At 40.6% G+C, this 18,613-nt stretch overlaps 1 protein-coding gene across 9 annotated transcripts in view; it reads right to left on the reverse strand.

Annotated features, from left to right (window-relative positions):
* Positions 1 to 14,485: 14,485 nt before the first annotated feature.
* Positions 14,486 to 18,613, reverse strand: part of pbx3b (pre-B-cell leukemia homeobox 3b) — an 88,680-nt gene continuing 84,552 nt past the window's right edge. For all 9 annotated transcript variants that reach the window (XM_021605871.2, XM_021605872.2, XM_021605863.2 and 6 more), the window contains one exon: positions 14,486 to 16,639. Coding sequence is in view for 4 of the 9 variants with exons in the window: in XM_021605863.2 (XP_021461538.2) it covers positions 16,547 to 16,639 (93 nt within the window). In the remaining 5 variants the exon portion in view is untranslated. The remainder of the gene's footprint in view (positions 16,640 to 18,613) is intronic.

The raw sequence follows: 18,613 nt of genomic DNA on the forward strand, positions 1-18,613 counted from the left end.
CCCTAGTTTTTTCCAGATAATGATCAATTAGTGAAAAAAAAAAATGTAGACAGGCCCCTGGTAGCCTGGTAGTTAGAGCGTTGGGCCAGTAACTGGAAGGTTGCTGGATTGAATCCCCAACCTGACAAGGTAAAAATCTGTAATTCTGCCCCTGAGCAAGGCAGTTAACCCACTGTTCCCGGGCACTGACAACATGGATGTCAATTAAGGCAGCCCTGCACACCTCTCTGATTCAGATGGGTTGGGTTAAATGCAGAAGACACATTTCAGTTGAAGGCATTCAGTTATACAACTGACTATGTATCTCCCTTCACTAGGCTAAAATTTACCAGCCCATCTGGCATTTGCCCAAAAGCCAGACGGCCAGTCTGCCTCTGACTGTGTGAGTTTACACAGGCAGCCCAATTCTGATCTTTTTTCACGAATTGGTCTTTTTACCAATCTTTTTCAGAGCTGACTGGATTATTGTCCCGGACTCTGCCTCTCCCCGGTCCTGGAATGGGCTCCTTCCTCCAGACTTGCCTGCCATCCTGGCTCCCATCGGACCCTGGCCTTTGTACAACAATGTTTTTGGTGGACCACCATGGTTCCTGATGTCTCCACGTTAGACGCTACCTGCACTGTGCGTGCTCAGAATAAGACCCAGCAGCAAGCTCCAGCTGGCCTCCTACATCCACTCCCTGTTCCTCACCGCCCCTGGTCCCATATATCCCTGGACTTCGTCACTGGTTTCCCTCCATCAGATGGCAACATCACTATCCTTATGGTGGTGGAGTTCCAAAGCAGGCCATTTCATTCCCCTTCCGAAGTGACCCTCAGCCAAGGAAATGGCCCAGCTCTTCAGCCAGCCTGTCCTCCGTTTTTTCCCCCAGTCCAACAGCCAGTCAGAGCGAGCCAATCAGGACCTGGAGACGGCTCTTCGTTGCCTCTTCTCTGCCAACCCCACCAACTGGAGCCAGAAACTTGTGTGGATGGACCACCCTTCCCTGCTCGGCTGCTAGTCTCTCCTTTCAAGTGTTCCATGGGATATCAGATGTTCGTCCTCCGCTGTCGCCATACCTGGAAGAGAGCCCGGTCCGCTCTTCTTAAGACCACCTCCAGGTATCAGAGACAGGCGGACCTCCACCAGACCCCTGCTCCCCGCTATCGTCTCGGGCAGAGGGTATGGCTGTCCACTCGGGATCTGCCCCTCCTGGTGGAGAGAGGCAGATCCCCATCTTTCCCCATCTCTAAGGTTCTTAGCCCCTCTGCTGTTCGTCTTCTGTTGCCCAGCACCCTCCGTATAGATTCCACTTTTCATGTGTCTAGGATCAAACCTCTCTATCACAGCCCTTTGTCTGCTGAGAATCAACATTTCTGCATCTGGGTCTTACCCTGAGTCGTGTTAAACTGATCAGAGGACCAATTTGTGTTTATAAATTCAACAGTTCAGTCTTCTGAAAACGTACTAATAATGAATGTGTGATATCATTAATCAATGCAGGATATTACCTTCACTCCATTAACCTGAATAAATAGTGTGTTAATTTCAGCTACAATACATTAATTGTAAAACATTTGTTTAACATTACCAGATTTTAATTGTGAAGGTCTTAATTTAATAATAATATAATATATATGTTATTTGGATAGCTCTAGAGCCACTCTGTCCCTGTACCAGCTCCCTCTGTGGTGGGGATGGAGAAGGACTTGTATTCCCCACGATCTCATCCCATTTCCATTCATTGTGCTTGCCTGGGGATATAAGGCCACGAGCAGTTGGCTCTTTCTGTTAATGAGGGTCTGGTGCTACGACAAATGCTGCCATCCATATTGCTCAGCTTCTCTGTGTTAGATTTTAAGGTGATTTAGGCAATCTGAAGAGAGATGGGGCGTCTGATCATTACCTTTATTGCAAAAAGAAAATTCCTCGCTTACACAGCTAATACACTGAAAATACGTGAACATTCCTTTGCGTGTGTGTGTTTTACGGGTTTGAAGTTGCACACTAAATACAGATAAGCTGAACAATCCCATTTTCAAACAACTTCCTGACTCTCATTCAGACATGCTGGTTATTTTCTCATAAGAAATCAATAGGAGGATGGAGAGTGAACAGAGATGCGTAGATGTGAAAAGCGGCTGCTCTGAGAAGACTCAGAGACAGGCTGATTTCTCTAGAGGGAGAGAGAGGAAAAGCTCAAATGTGTTCCATACCCCTAGCTAGATACCATTTGGAAATGGAGTTGGAATGCAAAACCCTCCATTGCCCCAGCTCCTCTCTGAGCTGTGAATTCTCATTTGTTAAAAACCTGTCTGTGCTAATTTGGTTTGATGTGCCTCAGTCTGTATGCCTACCTCCCTCTTTGGTCATGTTTCCCACAGGGACTGCAAAGGTCAAGGGTGACAGACAGTACTACTAGTGGGATTGTATATTTAATTCATAGCTGTAGGTGCTAATTAGAGAACTGTCCTGGAGGCGTTTTGAGGTTGAAAAAGTCAAGCGAAGGATCAGTGTGTGAGTAACCATCCACCCACTTCCAACCAGCCCCTGCTGCCCTGACATACTGTGACAAAGAGAGCTGTAAACGAACAGGCTGCCCCTCGCTACAGACTTGACAACAGCAGTCTCTGACAACCAAACAAATTAAAGATGGCTTATGATGAAGTATGGTGGTCTGAGAGGGTAGACTGCAAGTGCCAGGACTTCATTTGTGTCAGACTAGCAAAGATGGTAATGAATTCCTGTGGTGTGGCCGGACACTGTACCAGGTTTTGATATTCATGCCATGAAGATACGAGATACAGATTCTGGACAGGCCATGCTGTCATTTCTAGTTGCATCACTTCCTAAATGTATTCTCCTCATATCCATACATGTGGATGAGACCTTCGATTTTAAGTCCAGGTCAATTTTTGCACACAACAAACAATAGCATTTGAACCACATCTTAAAACCACAAAGTGCAAATTCTTTTGATTCTTCATGTAGTAAAACGCCTCCGACGTCTGTAAGGCTGTGGGGCCTGAGTATTTTGTAGATTCTGTAAATATCCTTTTATTGAGAATGTCGATGAGGAGATCTGGTTACCGATGCTGGGCTTAATTGCGCCCAGAGAGTTCTGTCTGAGGACTTTTTAGACCCCCAATTACTTCACATTTTCTTCATTTGTGTGGCGATGACCTTCCTCCAGTCATGACTGAAATCAGGCTGGTGTCACTTCATGTCGACCGGTCTCCTGAGAGTCATGCATCAGTGATTCTATAACCGACTATATTTATTTTAAGTTCACTTGGTTCCCCAGTTAAAAAAAATATACATTCATATCAAGACAATTAACCAAATAATTTTTTGTGTTTTGAAAAAGAAAATCGCATTCATTTTTAAATGATTAGATGCCTTCGTCATTTTCTTATTCTGTGACTGAACAGTAGTATCTTCACTCCTGTATTTGACTAATTTCTTCTGTACTTTTGTATAAAATAAATACAAAGAAACATGGCTGAGGGAGCTGAGGATAGAAAGAGCTGTTTCTCTTAAGTGTACTTTTGCTAATTGTATTACATCAAGGAAAAAGAGGAACTGCAGCCAGCATAAAACAATTGAAATAATAAAAACAATAATAGCGCTCAACTGAGCCGCCTGCCATTAGCAAGATGAATTAGTTGGGTCCATACTAGTGACAACAGCTACAGAGGGAAAATGATCCTGGTGCCTTGAAGACCTGAGCTCCCAGACACCACCAGGAAGCAGACAAAGGGCCTGAGACCCAGTGGACACACACACACATGCACGCACACACAGAAACATAGTTGGCACAGAAAAGAAAAGTGCCTACATGCAATGAAAAATCTGAGAAATTGAATACAATAGAAAATTATATATTTATTTTTGCAATAATACTTGCAGGAACTTCCAGTATTACTTTTCATACACCATATGAAAAGTGCTCACTTTGGTACTTTGACAAATGAAACAGTGAACACAAAGAAAAAAGCATAATATACCGAATAAAAATATAAACGCAACATGCAACAATTAGTTACTGTTCATATAAGGAAATCAGTCAATTGAAGTAAATTCATTAGGCCCTAATCTATGGATTTCACATGACTGGGAATACAGATATTCATCTGTTGGTCACAGATACTTAAAAAAAAGGTAAGGGCGTGTATCAGAAAACCAGTCAGTATCTGGTGTGACCACCATTTGCTTCATGCAGCCAGTGCGACACATCTCATTCACATAGAGTTGATCAGGCTGTTGATTGTGGCCTGTGGAATGTTGTCCCTCTCCTCTTCAATGGCTGTGCGAAGTTGTTGGATATTGGCGGGAACTGGAACACGCTGTCATACACATCATTCCAGAGCATCCCAAGCGTGCTCAATGGGTGACAGGTCTTGTGAGTATGCAGACCATGGAAGAACTGGGACATTTTCAGCTTCCAGGAATTGTATTCAGATCCTTGCGACATGCCGTGCATTATCGTGCTGAAACTTTGAGGTGATGGCGGCGGACAAATGACATGACAATGTGCCTCGGGATCTCGTTAACAGTATCTCCGTGCATTCAAATTGCCATGAATAAAAAGGCAATTGTGTTCGTTGTCTGTAGATTATGCCTGCCCATACCATAACCCCACTAAGACCATGGGGCACTCTGTTCACAACCTTGACATCATCAAACTGCTCACCCATACAACACCATACACGTGGTTCTCGGTTTTGAGGCTGGTTGGACGTACTGCCAAATTGCAGTTGTGAGGCCGGTTGGACATACTGCCAAATTCTGAAAAATTCTCTGGCAAATGCTCTGGTGGACATTCCTCCAGTCAAATCAAATCAAAATAAAGTTTAGTTGTCAAGTGCGCCAAATACAACAGGTGTAGTAGACCTTACAGTGAAATGCTTTCTTACAGGCTCTAACCAATAGAGAGAGAGAAAAAAAGGTATGTGTGTGTGTGTAGGTAAGTAAAGAAACAATACAACAGTAAAAAGACATTTGAAAATAACAGTAGCAAGGCTATATACAGACACCGGTTAGTCAGGTTTATTGAGGTAGTATGTACATGTAGGTATGGTTAAAGTGACTATGGATATACTGTATGATGAACAGAGCGTAGCAGTAGCATAAAAGAGGGGTTGGCGAGTGTTGGGACACAATGCAGATAGCCTGGTTAGCCAATGTGTGCGGGAGCACTGGTTGGTCGGGCCAACTGAGGTAGTATGTACATGAATGTATAGTTAAAGTGACTATGCATATAAGATAAACAGAGAGTAGCAGCAGCGTAAAAAGAGGGGTTGGAGGGGTCACAATGCAAATAGTCTGGGTAACCATTTGATTAACTGTTCAGGAGTCTTATGGCTTGGGGGTAAAAACTGTTGAGAAGCCTTTTTTTCCTAGACTTGGCACTCGGTACCGCTTGCCATGAGGTAGTAGAGAGAACAGTCTATGACTGGGGTGGCAGGGGTCATTGACAATTTTTAGGGCCTTCCTCCGACATCGCCTGGTGTAGAGGTCCTGGATGGCAGGCAGCTTAGCCCCAGTGATGTACTGGGCCGTACGCACTACCCTCTGTAGTGCCTGCGGTCGGAGGCCAAGCAATTGCCGTACCAGGCAGTGATGCAACCGGTCAGGATGCTCTCGATGTAGCAGCTGTAGAACCTTTTGAGGATTTCAGGACCCATGCCAAATCTTTTTAGTTTCCTGAGGGGGAATAGGCTTTGTTGTGCCCTCTTCACGACTGTCTTGGTGTGTTTGGACCAATCTAGTTTGTTGTTGATGTGGACACCAAGGAACTTGAAGCTCTTAACCTGCTCCACTACAGCCCTGTCGATGAGAATGGGGGCGTGCTCGGTGCTCATTTTCCTGTAGTCCACAATCATCTCCTTAGTCTTGGTTACGTTGAGGGATAGGTTGTTGTTATTCTGGCACCACCCGGCCATGCTTGAAACATGTTGGTATTATAGACTCAATCAGGACATGTTGAAAATGTCAGTGAAGACACCTGCCAGTTGATCAGCACATGCTCGGAGCACACGTCCTGGTAATCCATCTGGCCCCGCAGCCTTGTGTATGTTGACCTGCTTCAAGGTCTTACTCAAGCCGGCTGCGGAAAGCATGATCACACAGTCGTCCGGAACAGCTAATGGTCTCATGTATTAAATCTTGGATTAAATCTTAGCCCTGCAGTGGTGCTTGCCTTGAAGTGACCATAGAAGTGTTTTAGCTCGTCTGGTAGGCTCGTGTCACTGGGAAGCTCGCGGCTGTGCTTCCCTTTAGTAGTTTGCAAGCCCTGCCACATCCGACGAGCGTCGGAGCCGGTGTAGTATGATTAAATCTTAGCCCTGTAGTGATGCTTTGCCTGTTTGATGGTTCGTCGCAGGGCATAGGAGGATTTCTTGTAAGCTTCCGGGTTAGAGTCCCGCACCTTGAAAGCGGCAGCTCTACCCTTTAGCTCAGTGAAAATGTTGCCTGTAATCCATGGCTTCTGGTTGGGGTATGTACGTACAGTCACTGTGGGGACGACGTCCTTGATGCACTTATTGATAAAGCCAGTGACTAATGTGGTGTATTCCTCAATGTCATCAGAAGAATTCCGGAACATTTTTCAGTCTGTGATAGCAAAACAGTCCTGTAGTTTAGCATCTGCTTCATCTGACCACTTTTTTATAGGCCTAGTCACTGGTGCTTCCTGCTTCAATTTTTGCTTGTAAGCAGGAATCAGGAGGATATAGTTGTGGTCGGATTTATCAAATGGAGGGCGAGGGAGAGCTTTGTATGCATCTCTGTGTGTGGAGTACTGGTGATCTAGAATTGTTTCCCCTCTGGTTGCACATTTAACATGTTGATAGAGATTTGATAGAACTTTTTTAAGTTTCCCTGCATTAATAAAGTCTCCGGCCACTAGGAGCGACGCCTCTGGGTGAGTGGTTTCCTTTTTGCTTATTTCCTTATACAGCTGACTAAAATCTTAGTCTAATCCGAGGTGAGTGATCGCTGTCCTGATATCCAGAAGCTCTTTTCTGTCATAAGATACGGTTGCAGAAACATTATGTACAAAATAGGTTACAAATAACATGAAAAAAAACACATAATAGCACAATTGGTTGCTGCAATTGCCTCCGGGGCCATTTTAGCATGCCAATTGCACGCTCCCTCAAAACATGAGAAATCTGTGGTATTGTGTTGTGTGACAAAACTGCACATTTTAAGTGGCTTTTTGTTGCCCCCAGCACAAGGTGCATCTGTATAATGATCATGCTGCTCTTGATATGCCACACCTGTCAGGTGGAGGGCTTATCTTGGCAAAGAAGGAATGCTTACTAACAAGGATGTAAACCAATTTGTGCACAAAATTTGAGAGAAACAATATTTGTATGCATTTGGAACATTTCTGAATTTCACATTAACACGTTTGTTTGTCATGATAGTATGAATGGTCAGTATCTATGCTCGTCATTGTTAGTGCCAGCGGGATGAGTGATGACATGTGAAGTATGACATCATGCCAGTGGTCATGCCAGGTGTCTCCTAACAACCTCCTCAGGGTTCACAACACAACCTCCTTCTGTCCGGCCCTGGGTCTCCCCTTATCCACCCCACCCTGGCCAGTACAATGCTTGGCTAGCTTCTACGCTCATTGTCAAAGTTGATACTGTGGATCTGCCTTTGTGATAGCATAACATCTTTCCTGATACATCATTCTATTGGGAATAATGTATGTATTTAGGCACCTGAGCTTTACCTGGTCAGGTCACAAAAAAACTCCTGGACTTCAAGGATGGGGTCAAATCGAATTGAAGGCAGTCAAATCAGGAAGTAAATACCGGAAATAAATAACCATTCAGAATTTGAAAAAACACCATCAATTGTTTATGACTCGTGAAGACACTGAGGAGTAGAAGGTATTTATTGATAATAAAAACAATCAAACTGACTTCCTGAATTTATTTCTGGAATTCAGGGCTTCATCTGTAAAAGAGACCTTGGTCTAGGGTATCAATCCTTGATAAAATAAAGGGTAAATAAAATAAAAATATGCATTTTCACAAGTCCTGTGCCATGGTTATCCTTTCTAGAGAGAGCTACTGTATAGCCTTTATGGTGGTCACTAAAGGTGTTGTTGTCACACAAACATTGCCTCTAGCCATCGCCACTAGCCACAGCCTCATATTTGTATTTGTTCTGCTATGAATCATAGGTGGCCCAAAGCTGTCTTGATAAATAGCTACTCCAGGCAAGTATGGAGTATGCTCTCTGACACTATAGGTCACATAACCTTGTTGTCGGGACTAAGACTAATGCAATGTGAAGTGTCAAGTTATTATACTGAAACTAGACTGAGGAATCTGAGCTATTCTGGTGATAGAAAATAGGTGAAACAAGGCAAGGTGAATGTAGAAAGGTCACAGAACAAAGAGATAGTGAGGAGCAAATGAGAGCGTACGGTCGGGGAAGTATTACATATTAACGGTGGCCTGTTGGAGTTAAGGGGCAATGGGGGTACTTGCTAGTTGATATGAATAATAATTGGCTGCACAGAACAATTGAACACGTGAAATGTAATAGCTACACAATGCAGACTTGGTAGCACACAATGTTTGTAAGGAACTTGTTTGTTTATTTCAAGACTAAATAATGCAATAATAATTCAACTCACTGTGTCTCCTGAGCAAATTCCTCAGCACCTGTCAGAGATTGCGGTATGGTGCCTTTTGAGAGAGATGCTAGATGAAAACATGCTATTATAACAAAGCCAAGTAAACTCAAAGTAATTGTCTACAGATGGTGAAAACAAGCTGCAGCTGTTAATACTGTGTGAAACATGAGATATAAAATATGAATGTAACAGCAAGGGATTGAGAACACACAGCACACAGACCCAAAGCTAATGACTTCCCATTACAGAATATAACCTACTGATCTGACTGTGCTCTAGGTACACAGAGCATTTAAAGAGAACAGTCCATGACCTGCTCGTAATGGTGGTGGTGGGGGGGAGAAAGAGAGAGAGAAAGAGAGAATGTGCCTTTTTCCCTCTTCTATTTTTGGGACTTGATGTCAGTGTACTTTACCAGCACAAAGGCATCCCATGCTTACTGACATGCCTCTGCTGAGAGGTAAAGAGAACATCTGTCTCCTGTCACAAGCCTTCACAGGTCTGCCATTACCCAACAAGGTAAGATAAGCCACCATCAGTTTCGGGAGGAGGCCACTTGAAACCTTGTTGCAATCCTCATATAACAGCATATGTTGTACTAGCTCTAGGAGGGCAAGATGGTTGAATGGGTTCAGTAGGCTTTGAAATGGAATTGAGAATGAACATCATAGATGCAAGGATAGGTGGGATCAAATGTTAATTAACTGAACTGTTTAAAGCTCAAAGGCCACTCAGGACTCATCTCTTTATAGAAATCAGCACTCCAGATCTACTCAGTATAGCGAGTCCATGCCCCATTATGCTCACACTCAATAAATCAAACTAGTCTATAGCTTGGGCGCTATGTATGACAAAACAAGTTCTGATAAAGTAAGAGGAGTGTATTATAATAAAACCATATCCACTGAAGGCAAACTGCAGTTTTGTGTAATGAGTGATGACTACATCCAGACTGGCAACATTTGCTCTATAAATATTAACTGCCTTCTGTATAACTATCCCATTATCAAAATGCAAGAATATTGCAAAATGCATGCTTTTCAAATAGTATTATGACAATTCTTTCAGAAGTCTTTACCTACTAGTAAGGGTGGTGGGTAAGCCTACTGTAGATTATTTGGTGACAGGTGGCAATTTTAAACAACAGAATAAGCCTACACAATGCTAACATACTCAACCTAGGTCATTTACATATACATAGAACCAAACAGAAAACAGCAATACTTTTTCAGCTTCATCGCTATTTTCCTGCAATGGAGATGTCTGTGCACATTGTTAATAAAATGTGTGGTGGAAAAGCAATGCATTTGTCTATAAATCACCCACCAAGCAGGGAGAGGCAGGCCCTGTGTTGTAATGGGAGTGTGGTACTTCAATGAAATATTAAAGGATCCTAATGAAAAATAGGAAGATTGCCTTTCTCTGCACACTTTCAAATGTGTTTATTAATTTATGTTTTAAATCATACCAATTTCATTTGGTGAGTAGAGCCAGGCATACAAGAGTAGTTTACATTTTAACGTATAAATATTGTCCCCTATTGAAATGTAACATGGGTCTTTGAACAATGTACTAGCAGCAATAAATCAAAAAGAGTAGAATATTGCATTTCACATTTACATTTAACTGAATATGAACTCTACCTTAATAAAATAAAGGATATCTTTCTTTAATTTAATAGGCACCATCTCAGATCTTGCCGATTGCTAGTATAATTCAGGATTTCCATATTTAATGATGCATGATTTTCATTGTAAATTTTACTTGGAAAATGTTGTCTTTAATGAACCTTAGAGAAAACTCTAGTAGGCATTTCTGTGACAAATATTATTTCTAAAGGTGTTTTGGTCATTTTGATTATTTTAATACAAAAGCCCAATGAATAATATTTGAACAATAAAGACAGACTTAAATGTGTGTTATTTATTTATGTTACATGCCACATAGGGTTCCTACGGTATGTGCAGTACTCATTCAGAGTTTTGTAACATTACTATTGAGCTATATACAGTGCCTTGCGAAAGTATTCGGCCCCCTTGAACTTTGCGACCTTTTGCCACATTTCAGGCTTCAAACATAAAGATATAAAAATGTATTTTTTTGTGAAGAATCAACAACAAGTGGGACACAATCATGAAGTGGAACGACATTTATTGGATATTTCAAACTTTTTTAACAAATCAAAAACTGAAAAATTGGGCGTGCAAAATTATTCAGCCCCTTTACTTTCAGTGCAGCAAACTCTCTCCAGAAGTTCAGTGAGGATCTCTGAATGATCCAATGTTGACCTAAATGACTAATGATGATAAATACAATCCACCTGTCTGTAATCAAGTCTCCGTATAAATGCACCTGCACTGTGATAGTCTCAGAGGTCCGTTAAAAGTGCAGAGAGCATCATGAAGAACAAGGAACACACCAGGCAGGTCTGAGATACTGTTGTGAAGAAGTTTAAAGCCGGATTTGGATACAAAAAGATTTCCCAAGCTTTAAACATCCCAAGGAGCACTGTGCAAGCGATAATATTGAAATGGAAGGAGTATCAGACCACTGCAAATCTACCAAGACCTGGCCGTCCCTCTAAACTTTCAGCTCATACAAAGAGAAGACTGATCAGAGATGCAGCCAAGAGGCCCATGATCACTCTGGATGAACTGCAGAGATCTACAGCTGAGGTGGGATACTCTGTCCATAGGACAACAATCAGTCGTATATTGCACAAATCTGGCCTTTATGGAAGAGTGGCAAGAAGAAAGCCATTTCTTAAAGATATCCATAAAAAGTGTTGTTTAAAGTTTGCCACAAGCCACCTGGGAGACACACCAAACATGTGGAAGAAGGTGCTCTGGTTAGATGAAACCAAAATTTAACTTTTTGGCAACAATGCAAAACGTTATGTTTGGCGTAAAAGCAACACAGCTCATCACACTGAACACACTATCCCCACTGTCAAACATGGTGGTGGCAGCATCATGGTTTGGGCCTGCTTTTCTTCAGCAGGGACAGGGAAGATGGTTAAAATTGATGGGAAGATGGATGGAGCCAAATACAGGACCATTCTGGAAGAAAACCTGATGGAGTCTGCAAAATACTTGAGACTGGGACGGAGATTTGTCTTCCAACAAGACAATGATCCAAAACATAAAGCAAAATCTACAATGGAATGGTTCAAAAATAAACATATCCAGGTGTTAGAATGGCCAAGTCAAAGTCCAGACCTGAATCCAATCGAGAATCTGTGGAAAGAACTGAAAACTGCTGTTCACAAATGCTCTCCATCCAACCTCACTGAGCTCGAGCTGTTTTGCAAGGAGGAATGGGAAAAAATGTCAGTCTCTCGATGTGCAAAACTGATAGAGACATACCCCAAGCGACTTACAGCTGTAATCGCAGCAAAAGGTGGCGCTACAAAGTATTAACTTAAGGGGGCTGAATAATTTTGCACGCACAATTTTTCAGTTTTTGATTTGTTAAAAAAGTTTGAAATATCCAATAAATGTCGTTCCACTTCATGATTGTGTCCCCTTGTTGTTGATTCTTCGCAAAAAAATACAGTTTTATATCTTTATGTTTGAAGCCTGAAATGTGGCAAAAGGTCGCAAAGTTCAAGGGGGCTGAATACTTTCGCAAGGCACTGTAATATCAATACACCAGTAGCAAATTATATATTGTCACGCTTGGGTCATACTGCCTAATGTACAGTGCAAGTGTGGCTACAGTAGCTAGCTTGTCAGGTGCTAGCCTAAATTAAATATGTTTTACATTTGTGATATTTAATCCATCCATTACCACTGAAACTGAGATTAACAAGAAATCAAAGGGCTCCCTCTTTGGTTCTCAGTTGAAGCATTGATGACGGAGCGGAACTGTGTACAACAGTCCCGGCACTCGTGATGCGGGTTTGGAAACCTTTGGACTTTACTTTCATATAATCGAGAAAGAATACAACTACTACTACCCCCCCCCCCCCCCCCCCCCCCCCGGCCATATTTCTATGTTTCCGCTTGTTTACGGAAGAGAGAGGCAACCACCTGTTCTAATTAGCAATCTAGTGTCTCCACCTGTGTGTAAGAGAAGAAGGACACGAAAAAACTGTTGTAAATGAGAAATACTGTTGGCTGCAACTGTGTTAAAACCATGTACAGTAAGTGTAAATTTGTAATTTGTAAAATTATTTTGATGTGAAATTAAAGTAAAGGGCTATGTTTGCAATTGAGTATTTGGCTGGTTTGGCTGCCAGAGACAGTTTACCTCTGAACATAACATGTAAGGTCCTTGGGCGTTAAAGGAGTAGCATACAACAGTTAGCTCTTAGCTAGTGTTACTAAAATGGAACCAATTGCTTAAGGGGTTCATACTATAAACATAAACAAGCTGCATGCTTCCCTTTTCAGTCACAGTGAATGCATGGTTAATTTTCAAGGAGTCTGCTACGAAAATAGGAATACATGGGTGTCAATTTCCATTTTACATTGGTAACCAAGGACCCATTGAGACAGCCTTTCTACCACAGACAGAAAGAATAACTGGAATTAGAAGTGCCTGACATTTCAGTTAATTGCAGAAAGCATGCTGGCTAAGCAGTAACCTCAGAACCAGGTTCAATGAAGTCTTCCCCTTCCAGCCACAGTTTCAAATGAGAGGCCACTTAAACAGTCCTATGAAATAAGAGGTGTACTATATGATATTGGGTAGCAGTCTTTTGAGACAAGTTCCTGTAGGAAAACCACATTGGGTCATTGGATTTTGTACACTCAATTCTGTCTCTGATCATCAATTTTCTGATGTTCTATTAGACAGGTGATTTTGTCTATTTATTCACTCTAATCTTCACACCAATCTTCATAATTGGCAGGCTCTACAATACCCAACTCATTGCATCTAAATGCATTTCCATGCAGACCTTCATGAAAAGCTTACTTCATTGTCCAATGGTTTACATGTTGTTTATTTAGGATAATCCAGGATTTGGGATAATCCCAGATCTCCAAACAGCCTAATTACTTGAGGTAATTAATTTAGTTGCATTTGCCAGAGGGCTCAGGCAACAATTAGCACTATTAATATGATCTTGTCACATGTCAGCCTACCACATGTAACGGCAAGCTGTTCCTCATATTTCTATCAAAGCAAATGCCTGAAATGAGCCCTGAAGTCTTAAAGTCTTTGACGCAGGCCTGGTCCTGTGGATGAACCATGCTTTCTTTAAGGGAAGGGCTGAATTCACTCAGAAATCCTACCATGGTCTAGTGTGATATTTCAGCATAGTAATTCTTCGTGAGATAATTTTTATAAAGATGGATTCCGTTAAAAATGATTGGTTGGTTGATATTTATTTAGTTTGCCACAATAGAATGAAGTATCTAGACTGGTCATAATTTAGGCAATGACTGTAGGGGTATAATGAGCCATATACAGTCATGTTATTACTTTTCACTGTATTAGTTTATGTAATGCATTCTGGTCATGACAATGTCAAAGTCAAAGAAACTGAAATGATCTCCCTTAAGAGTACAAAACATCAAGAAAACCAGATTTTTCCATGACATACACTGACCAGGTGAATACAGGTGAATACTATGATCCCTTACTGATGATGTCACTTGTTAAATCCACCTCAATCAGTGATGATGAGACAGAATAAATAAGGATTTGTAAGCCTTGAGACAACTGAGACCTGGATTGTGTACAGTATGTGTGCCATTCAGATGGTGGGAGTTGGGGGTGCAACAATATTAGGAAGGTGTTCCTAATGTTTGTTATACTCAGTGTACATGGGGAAAGACTGTTAGTAGTAATGTATAAACAAACAAATGAATAATAATAATAATAAGAGGAATTTCTGTCTTGAAAGCAAAAAGTTTATTCATGTTTGAAATTACACAACTACCACAAGGAAGACTTTTCAGTCCAGGGTGTGGTCTGGTTAGAAAGAAACACTAAACATTTGTAATACATTAGAATCACTGCCACAAATCATTTGTCATGACTTTTCTGTTTCAGAATCACATACAATACAAAAAAGACAAAGAAAGTTTGAACCCTGTCAAACAGAGCTTGAAATGTACAGTTCAGAATACTGAAACCTCTATGCATTACAGTTTTTATGTTTTTTTGCGTGAATTAGTAACAAGATGACAAACATTCAAAATGTTCTTCAGTATTTACAACAGTTTTACTGTTTGGTGTTAATTTATGACCAACATTCTCCCAACCCTCCCTCAAAATCCACCAACCAACAATTTTGCACCTCCCTCTTATTTTTATGTTACTGAATTTTTTCACTATTCTTAGTATTAATATTATTGTTAACATCATCAATGTTCTTGTTTTTGTTTTTTACAGTTGCAACAAAGCAACTTTGTTTTCTTAAAAGATTAAAATATACATTAGATTACATGAACAAAAACAAAGAGTTAATTACAAGATAAAATCAAAACAACTAAATAAAAATGTTAAATAAAAAGTAAAAAACTATGGTCGTGATATTGTTTAGAGGTAGTAAGTGAGCACTCTAAGCTATAGAAATGTTGAAAATCTATTGGTTTCTATGATTTTGAATGAGGTAATAAAGCTGTGTATTGATTTCGTGGGATGTATAAATACTCTTAAGCTATATTATATACAACATATTTTGTGTGACTGGTATCTTGTCACATGCCAAAAGGAAGTGCTATAACTGGTTGGATTTACGGTTAGACCCATGACTATGTCAACCCATAGCAAGAACAAAAACATATTTAAATATCACATGACTTTCATGCTTTTCTATGTTTGACAATCACCCCAGTCTTTTTATGCTTTTGTTGTTGATAACTGTCAAATATGTTGCAAGTTTGTAAAATACAGAGTTATCCCATTAGCATTGTCAATTAACTTCTACTGTCAATTACTTCTAACGCATTTCAAACTGGTGGTTGTAAAGCAAAACTAATATTGAAAGTAACTCTCCCAAGCTGCCATAGAGTTTACAATGGGAGCTTTATTTAGTTGCTGTACAACATTACAGACAAACATCACTCCTGGCATTCAGTGATAGAACCGCTACGTTGTTAGTCAATATACGGAAAGAGACCAAGAAACAAGGAAATATATACAGTACCAGTCAAAAGTTTGGACACAACACAACTGATTGGCTCAAACGCATTAAGAAGGAAATAAATTCCACAAATCAAGGTACACCTGTTAATTGAAATGCATTCCAGGTGACTACCTCATGAAGCTGGTTGAGAGAATGCCAAGAGTGGGTAAAGCTGTCATCAAGGCAAAGGGTGGCTACTTTGAAGAATCTCAAATTAAAAATATATATTTGTTTAACGCTTTTTTGTTACTACATGATTCCATATGTGTTATTTCATAGTTTTCATGTCTTCACTATTATTCTACAATGTAGAAAATAGTAAAAAGGAAGAAAAGCCCTGGAATGAGTGGGTGTGTCCAAACATTTGACTCGTACTGTATATATATTGCATTTCAAAACCAAAACGTTTTAGAATAACTATGACAACACATAATGTCATCCACTCAGCACTGGGAATAATTTCAGCTTGGGAAAGATAATTTCTTAAATCAATTGTCAATTGAAATGAATGTTGCACAATAAAGAGCTGGGTCTTGTTTGATTTGTACACTACGTGCTTACCCCTTCAAATGACAAACATAACTATAGCAATGGTGAATTATAATCATGAGACTGATGAACTTTGAGTGACAACTTCACTGAACTACCAAGAAAACATCAGGTGTCCACATTGTAGAAAGTCATTGCGAGGGGAGTTGAGGACTCTGGTAGATGCAGCAGACAATTAGTTCTGAAAAAAAAGTTTTGTTTATCCTCTCTGGTTGGTCAGTCAGTGAAAGTTCAGGCTTTACAGCTTGGGGATCAGATGCATCGATAACAGAGATCAATTTGAGGTATCAGAGTGCACACTTCCAGGTCCTTCTGTTGGGGAGATTACAGCAGATGGAGTAGTTGTATCGTGCCATCCCCCATTAGCCTAGGAAGGAAGCAGAAGAGAAGGGATCACAATTAAATACTTAGTAATATAATATCTCACTACAAATGAAGAAGTCCATGTTAACAACCTAATGCAGTTGTAAGGAGCCTCTATTTGTAATCAAGACCAGTTATTATTCCCCAATACATTTTTATGTGAGGGAGAATAAGATATCTTTGTACAATAAAATATATTTAGTAGAATACAGATAACCAAAACATAAGGTATAATAGTCATTCTCATTGTGTACACAGTATGTGTGTGTACGTATGCTCATTTACTAATTAATTCATAAAAAAAAGGTGTCACCTTTAGGGCTGGACGATATGGCTTAAAAATCATAGCTACAATTTTTACATGTTACATGTTACGTGTTACATATATTTTCATTTGAATTATTTTAAACATAGTTTGGAATTCCTCGTAAGCAAACATTTCACGGTAAAGTCAACACCAGTTGTATCCGGTGCTTGTGACATACAATTTCATTTGATTTTGATTTGACTAACTTCTTGCAGCAGGCATGATAGAAAATAAACACAGGTCTCATAAACAATCAGTCAAGCACAAGCCTACATTTCAGCCAGATAATCTTGATATTTAAAGTTGAGCACAATTGTATCTATTTGCTAGTTAACGAGTTTGAACAGTTGAATTGTTGTTAGCATGCTAGCCTGTCCACTTTGTTCAGATGTTGAAATCAAGCGGCCTACCTTATTTCTCAGAATGAGAACGAGTTGCCAATTCTTTATATAATTGTGTTTTATGTCAATTGCATATCTATAAAACACAAACTAGACAGCTAGTATAACTGCTGCTAGCGGGACAAACTGAGCATACATTTTCCACAATCATGTTAATTGATACTCCTGTTTTAGTAGCATCTGCTCTGCTCACAATTTGAGGAGTTGAGACACAAAGTCTATCGTTAGAAAGGTTAACTTTTCTATTACAGTAAAATGTCTCAATGTGTTTCTGTGTCCATATTCTGTCTGCAAATGGCGAGTTGAAACCGCTTGTCAGAGAGGAAGAAGTGCTCTCTCATCTTTGTTGTTGTGAGTGGCAGGGGGAGTGGCTTGGTGTGTGTGTGTAAACAGAGAGGAAGAGGCGAAGCAAGAGGTTTCACTCTCACTAAAATCTGTCCAAAATAAGCCCAATGCGTTTCTATGGGCTTATTTTGGACGTAAGCTTGTCACCTGCCTTCCCGCCTTTGGCACAACAACTCCCATTGTTAGGGTGGAAACATGAGCATCTCGTCATTAGATACAGATCTCAGATGTAAATCGGAAGGTGCACACAGCACAGAGGAGCAAAAGACACAAGACCAAAAATACATTATGAGAACAAGCGGACATAAATGTTCATAAAAATAATTTTAAAAAAGGATTATTGCCATACAGGTATTTGGAATATTGCGCAAAAAGATGCATTAGAATTCATTGACTTAATCTCCCATCCATAGTCTCCTTTGATATAGTATAACTGCCAAGCAAATGGGCATTCTCTGCGTTATATTAGGATTAGCAATGAGACTCATTGAAACAAATTGGCCTCATGTCTCAGCCAATGGGGGCGAACTCTGAAATCAATGTCCAATCAGATTTCAGCAGCTTGTCGCTACATATTCTTCTGTCAGTCAGGAAGAGGGAAGGCTGGGGCGGGGTGAGGTGGAAGTGAGTGGAAGTGACAGGGCAGGCCATTTCCAAGAGAGCCAGTCTGAGCCAGCCTTACTTGGCTTGGCTCGCGGCAGGGACTAGCCTTTGCTGGATCACCTCCGTCACGTCAACAAAACAAAAGGTTAGCGTATGCTCATTTACCTATGATGCACTTCATTATCAAAACAATTTGTCTGCATTACCGTAAACTGGGAGCTCTAGTACTCATGTGGCTCATTGGTGGAATTAGTATTTTGATGATTTAGATCGCCTGGAATAGGTCAATAAATAGCTATAGCTGGTCTGTGTTGTCACAATG

This window comes from Oncorhynchus mykiss, chromosome 6, assembly GCF_013265735.2.
Source record: "Oncorhynchus mykiss isolate Arlee chromosome 6, USDA_OmykA_1.1, whole genome shotgun sequence".
Taxonomy (NCBI): Eukaryota; Metazoa; Chordata; class Actinopteri; order Salmoniformes; family Salmonidae; genus Oncorhynchus; species Oncorhynchus mykiss.